General features: G+C 46.4%; 1 protein-coding gene across 1 annotated transcript in view; it reads right to left on the reverse strand.

Moving 5' to 3' along the window:
- Window positions 1–717: 717 nt before the first annotated feature.
- Window positions 718–7,146, reverse strand: part of AGTRAP (angiotensin II receptor associated protein) — a 19,569-nt gene continuing 13,140 nt past the window's right edge. Inside the window, exon 5 of the mRNA XM_056542237.1 lies at window positions 718–1,151. Within this exon, the coding sequence (XP_056398212.1) occupies window positions 1,057–1,151 (95 nt within the window). The 3' untranslated portion in view covers window positions 718–1,056. The remainder of the gene's footprint in view (window positions 1,152–7,146) is intronic.

Raw genomic sequence — 7,146 nt, forward strand, 5'->3', positions numbered from 1 at the left:
ATTTGTAAATGACTTCTATTAAAAAATCTTAATCCTTTCAGTACTTATGAGCTTCTAAAGTTAAGGTTGTTCTTTTCTGCCTAAGTGCTTTCTGATGACACGTGTCTCGGGAAACGCCCAGTTTAAAAGAGGTTTGCTATGGGGATTTGCTTCTAAACTGGGCGGTTCCCGAAGTTTTTTCCTGGATAACCCCTTTAATGTAAAGTGTAAATTTTAAGAGGGGAAAAAAAAAAAAAGAGATTCACATTATTCACAGCATTAAAGGGGTACTCTGGTGGAAAACATTTTTTTTTTTTTTTTTTAAATCAACTGGTGCCAGAAAGTTAAACAGATTTGTAAATTACTTCTATTAAAAAATCTTAACCCTTCCTGTACTTATTAGCTGCTGAATACTACAGAGAAAATTATTTTCTTTTTGGAACACAGAGCTCTCTGCTGACATCATGACCACAGTGCTCCCTGCTGACATCTCTGTCCATTTTAGGAACTGTCCAGAGCAGGAGAGGTTTGCTATGGGGAATTTTCTCCCACTCTGGACAGTTCCTAAAATGGACAGAGATGTCAGCAGAGAGCACTGTGCTCGTGATGTCAGCAGAGAGCTCTGTATTCCAAAAAGAAAATAATTTCCTCTGTAGTATTCAGCAGTTAATAAGTACTGGAAGGATTAAGATTTTTTTATAGAAGTAATTTACAAATCTGTTTAACTTTCTGGCACCAGTTGATAAAAAATTATTATTTTTTCCACCAGAGTACCCCTTTAACTAGAATGGATAGCAGCCATCTTGTGTGAAGACATATATACACAAGGGTAAATCCACCCGACCGGACCGCAGTTCCCATGTTTATCGCAACGCTGCTTGTTTAGGTGGACAGAGACTGTAACATTTTTGCATTGACAACTGTTGGATTAGTCTACAAAATGGCCGCCACAACCCGTTCAATCCATTCAAGCAGCAATAAGAATGGCTTTACACCGACACAAGAGAAGCCCCAAATGTAGATGGTTACTCGGCCGTCTCCAAATTTCTGCTGACACTAATACCCAGGGGTTATCCATCAGTAACGAGAGGGAAGTTTGTCTTGTTCGGCCGGCGTATCCGGGTGGTCGATCGTTTGGTAGGTGCTCCGATCCCGAGACACGGTCAGAAAGCCTGAAATCAATAAAATGATGAAAAATAAGGAAATACAGGGGTCCCTCAAGTTACATTATTAATTGGTTCCAGGACGACCATTGTATGTTGAGACCATTGTATGTTGAGACCAGAACTCTATGGAAACCTGATAATTGGTTCTAAAGCCCCAAAATGTCATCCAAAAATAGGAAAAAGTGAGAATTAAAGAGAAATAAGTAGATAACTAATATAGATAAAGCAAATCCTTATATATAAAAGTAAGAAAGATCTGCTGGGAGCTGTAAATCACTGTCCATGTCAGTGTTTTCCAAGCAGGGAGCCTCCAGCTGTTGCAAAACTACAACTCCCAGCATGACCGGACAGCCAAAGGCTGTCCGGGCATGCTGGGAGTTGTAGTTTTGCAAAAGCTGGGGGCACCCTGCTTGGGAAACACTGGTCTATGTAGAGGACAGGAGCTTCTTGAGGGACCTGTACAGTACACAGTGTCCTAAAAAAGTAACATGGAGCCGCCCTCACCTGGTGTCCAGAGGAGCAGCAAACCCTGGTACAGGTAAAGAGTACAGAACATGTAATACCTCCCTGTACTGTAGGGGGCGCTACCAGACACCAGTCAGTGCATACACTTCAGTAATACAGGTAAAGAGTACAGAACATGTAATACCTCCCTGTACTGTAGGGGGCGCTACCAGACACCAGTCAGTGCATGCACTTCAGTAATACAGGTAAAGAGTAGTAAAGAACATGTAATACCTCCCTGTACTGTAGGTGGCGCTACCAGACACCAGTCAGTGCATACACTTCAGTAATACAGGTGCTTTACCTGTAAATTGCCCATTCTGATTGGTCAGTTCTCTCGGCCATTGACAAGTTTCACAGATCTGGACGGTCTTTGTCCAGATTGTCATTGTATGTTGAGTCTGGTTTCAACTTACAATGGTCCAGAAAAGACCATTGTATGTTGAAACTATTGTATGTTGAGGCCATTGTAAGTTGAGGGATCACTGTACAACCAAAAATGACTGAATAATAAAATGGAATAAAGAATCCGGCAAACAAATAGTGAAACAGCCACCAAATCTGCAATATTTGACTGGGGTTAATATAAAATAAGCAGAACAAGATAGGAGCAGTTCTGTATTTTACCATGCGGGGCCCCGTCCTGTAAAATAAAGATTTTAAAATCTTAATCCTTCCAGTACTTATCAGCTGTAGTTCTTTCCAGTCTGACCACAGTGCTCTCTGCTGCCATCTCTGTCCGTGTCAGGAACTGTCCAGAGTAGAAGAAAATCTCCATAGAAAACCTCTTCTGCTCTGGACACTGTGGTCAGACTGGAAAGAACTACACAACTTCCTGTGGAGCATACAGCAGCTAAGATTTTTTTTTAAATAGAAGTAATTTACAAATCTGTGTAATATCTAAGTGATCTCTATCTGTTGCAGGACTTCAACTCCCAGCATGTCCTGACAGTCTGCAGCTGTCATTGCATGCTGGGTGTTGTAGTTCTGCAGCAGCTGATCTATCTAACTTTCTTTCTACCTATCTATCTAGACCAGTGGTCTTTAAACTGTGGACCTCCAGATGTTGCAAAACTACAATTCCCAGCATGCCCGGACAGCCGTTGGCTGTCCGGGCATGCTGGGAGTTGTAGTTTTGCAACATCTGGAGGGCCACAGTTTGAAGACCGCTGATCTAGACAGTCTATGAAGCACAGAAGGTAAAAGCCAGACACTCCAAACTGCACCGGCATCCCCTCCAGTGTTCCATAGACTTCTATGGGGTACGGCTCCGGACGGCTTTCACAGAAAACTTTGTGGGCATCGTCTTCCGATCCGGCTCGTGATGCCGTCCGGCACCGCACAAATTATCCCATTTAAAACAATGGAATCAATAAAGTGTTAAAAGGGATACTCGGGTGAAAAACTTTTTTTTTTTTTTTATGTCAACTGGCTCCAGAAAGTTAAACAGATTTGTAAATTACTTCTATTAAAAAAAAATCTTAATCCTACCAGTACTTATCAGCTGCTGAAGTTGAGTTGTTCTTTTCTGTCTGACCACAGTGCTCTCTGCTGAAACCTCTGTCTGTCTCGGGAACTGAACTGAACAGGAGCAAATCCCCATAGTAAACCTCTCCTGCTCTGGACAGTTCCTGAGACAGACAGAGATGTCAGCAGAGAGCACTGTTGTCAGACAGAAAAGAACAACACAACTTCAGCAGCTGATAAGTACAGGTAGGATTAAGATTTTTTTTTTATAGAAGTAATTTATAGCCAGTTAATGTTTTTTTCATGGAATACCCCTTTAATGGAGCTGGATTGCCCTTAGTGTTACCGAGACAATTGTTTAACCCATTAATAATGCGCCAATGTTTCTGTTACCTAACCACAGCATTTACAGACAGCGACACTGGGAAATGCGACTGCATGAAGTGGACTATGACATTTCAAAGACGTTTCAATGCAAAGCTTAAGACATAAAACTTACCAGTAAAGATGTAAATGGGCTAAGACGTGCTGCCTGCTGGGGAAGTAAAGAGGAGGACAAGACTTTAAAAAGTACACATCTGTGGCTCAGCAATCCCTGCAGGGGGCGCAACACCAGTGCTGGTTATAGCAGCCAGCGACAGTCTTTTCATCCTGATCTTGTGACCTAGAACCCAACATGGTACTAAGCTATTTCAGACCATCTCAGACACCAGACCATCTTCCTTGATATTCAAGATTGGTAGTGGTCCCAGAGGTCAGACCCCCAAGGATCTTAAAGTGAGGATATATCTTCGCAATAGGCAAAAAAATTAAGGGAACACTAAGATAACACATCCTAGATCTGAATGAATGAACTAATCGTATGAAATACTTTCCTCTTTACATAGTTGAATGCGCTGATAACAAAATCACACAAAAATTATCAATGAAAATCAAATGTATCAACCCATGGAGGTCTGGATATGGAGTCACACTCAAAATCACAGTGGATAACCACTCTACAGGCTGATCCAACTTTAAGGGGTACTCCGACACTGACATCTTAGCCCCCTCCATGTCACGCCCCCTCCATAGGCTTGCATTGAGTTGGCGGAGCATGATGTCACATGGGGGCGGAGCGTGACGTCACACGGGGTGGAGCCGTGACGTCACTATGCTCCGTCCCCGTGATTGACAGTAATCAACCCGGAGCGAGCACGCTCCGGGGGCTGATTTTAACGGGGTGCGGCGCTGAAGATCACGGGGGTCCCCAGTGGCGGGACCCCCGCGATCAGGCATCTTATCCCCTATCCTTTGGATAGGGGATAAGATGTCTTAGTGCCGGAGTACCCCTTTATGTAATGTCCTTAAAACAAGTCACAATGAGGCTCAGTAGTGTGTGTGGCCTCCACGTGCCCGTATGACCTCCCTACAACGCCTGGGCATAATCCTGATGAGGTGGAGGATGGTCTCCTGAGGGATGTCCTCCCAGACCTGGACTAAAGCATCCGCCAACTCCGGGACAGTCTGTGGTGCAACGTGGCATTGGTGGATGGAGCGGGACATGATGTCCCAGATGTGCTCAATCGAATTCAGGTCTGGGGAACGGGCGGCCAGTCCATAGCATCAATGTCTTCCTCTTGCAGGAACTGCTGACACACTCCAGCCACATGAGGTCTAGCATTGTCTTGTATTCGGAGGAACCCAGGGCCAACCGCACCAGCATATGGTCTCACAAGGGGTCTGAGGATCTCATATCGGTACCTAATGGCAGTCGGGCTACCTATGGCAAGCACATGGAGGGCTGTGCGGCCCCCCAAAGAAATGCCACCCCACACCATTACTGACCCACCATCTCTGGCAAATGCCAAACGTCCTGCACAGTGTTGGGCTGTAAGCACAACCCCCACCTGTGGATGTCGGGCCGTCATACCACCATCATGGAGTTTGTTTCTGACCGTTTGAGTGGACACATGCACATTGGTGGCCTGCTGGAGGTCATTTTGCAGGGCTCTGGCAGTGCTCCTCCTGCTCCTCCTTGCACAAAGGCAGAGGTAGCGGTCCTGCTGCTGGGTTGTTGCCCTCCTACGGCCTCCTCCACGTCTCCTGATGTACTTGCCTGTCTCCTGGTAGCGCCTCCATGCTCTGGACACTACGCTGACAGACACAGCAAACCTTCTTGCCACAGCTCGTATTGATGTGCCATCCTGGATGAGCTGCACTACCTGAGCCACTTGTGTGGGTTGTAGACTCCGTCTCATGCTACCACTAGAGTGAAAGCACCGCCAGCATTCAAAAGTGACGAAAACATCAGCTAGGAAGGATAGGAACTGAGAAGGGGTCTGTGGTCACCACCTGCAGAACCACTCCTTTATTGGGGGTGTCTTGCTAATTGCCTATAATTTCCACCTGTTGTCTGTTCCATGTGAAGTTGATTGTCAATCAGTGTTCTTCCTGAGTGGACAGTGGGATCTCACAGAAGTGTCAGTGACTTGGAGTTAGGCTGGGTCCACACTACGTTTTGTCCCATACGGGAGCGCATACGGCAGGGGGGAGCTAAAATCTCGCGCTCCCGTATGTTACCGTATGCGCTCCCGTATGTCATTCATTTCAATGAGCCGGCCGGAGTGAGACGTTCGGTCCGGTCGGCTCATTTTTGCGCCGTATACGCTTTTACAACCGGACCTAAAACTGTGGTCAACCACGGTTTTAGGTCCGGTTGTAAAAGCGCATACGGCGCAAAAATGAGCCGACCGGACCGAACGTTTCACTCCGGCCGGCTCATTGAAATGAATGACATACGGGAGCGCATACGGTAACATACGGGAGCGCGAGCTTTTAGCTCCCCCCTGCCGTATGCGCTCCCGTATGGGACAAAACGTAGTGTGGACCCAGCCTTACATTGTGTTGTGTAAGTGTTCCCTGTATTTTTTGGAGCAGTGTATATGCTTCTGCCTTCAGGGGTGCTCATGAATTATGACAAGGTTACACCCTTGCGTGTAGAGCAGAGCGGCTGTAATAAGAGAGGACGAGCGTCGACGTGTAATCATGTACTGAGCTTTTCAGGACTAAACTATCGGCCATGAATTTTTCACCAACAGGTAAGTAGAGATCACTGGTGCTTGTGTGATGTGATGACAGGTAAGACAAGAGAGCTGGGCCCACAGCAGACAGATGGGGATGTCACAGGGTAGGTGGCATGGACCGAAATGGAGTCATTGGTGAGGGTCCTTCTATTGTACCAAATTCAATAGTGTACTGTGACCTTCCTCGCACTGCAAAACTACAACTCCCAGCATGCCCGGACAGCCAACGGCTGTCCGGGCACGCTGGGAGTTGTAGTTTCGCAACATCCGGAGGGCCACAGTTTGGAGAACACTGTATCAGAAGAAAGGCCCATACCCTGAGGCTGCACTACTGAGACACTTGGATGACATCATGTCCGGGCATGCTGGGAGTTGTAGTTTTGCAACATCCGGAGTGCCACAGTTTGGAGAACACCGTATCAGAAGAAAGGCCCATACCCTGAGGCTGCACTACTGAGACACTTGGATGACATCATGTCCGGGCATGAAGGAGTTGTAGTTTTGCAACATCCGGAGGGCCACAGTTTGGAGAACACCGTATCAGAAGAAAGGCCCATACCCTGAGGCTGCACTACTGAGACACTTGAATGACATCATGTCCGGGCATGCTGGGAGTTGTAGTTTTGCAACATCCGGAGGGCCACAGTTTGGAGAACACTGTATCAGAAGAAAGGCCCATACCCTGAGGCTGCACTACTGAGACAATTGGATGACATCATGTCTCCTCCTCATTACTGACAGGTACAGCGATGTCACCAAGATCCCCAGTCAACCTAAATAACCATAAACATTGACGCCCATACATATACATCCATAACTTCCACTAGCCAAGCCAGGCAAGATGTCATTTTTGATGTGGCACCTAGAAAAAAAAAGGTCCCCACAACAAGACTGCACCCCATAGGTGGACCTATCGTTATAAGAAGATCTCAGTAGTGCAGCCTCACATTTTTGGGGCCTGGATC

This window comes from Hyla sarda, chromosome 10, assembly GCF_029499605.1.
Source record: "Hyla sarda isolate aHylSar1 chromosome 10, aHylSar1.hap1, whole genome shotgun sequence".
Taxonomy (NCBI): Eukaryota; Metazoa; Chordata; class Amphibia; order Anura; family Hylidae; genus Hyla; species Hyla sarda.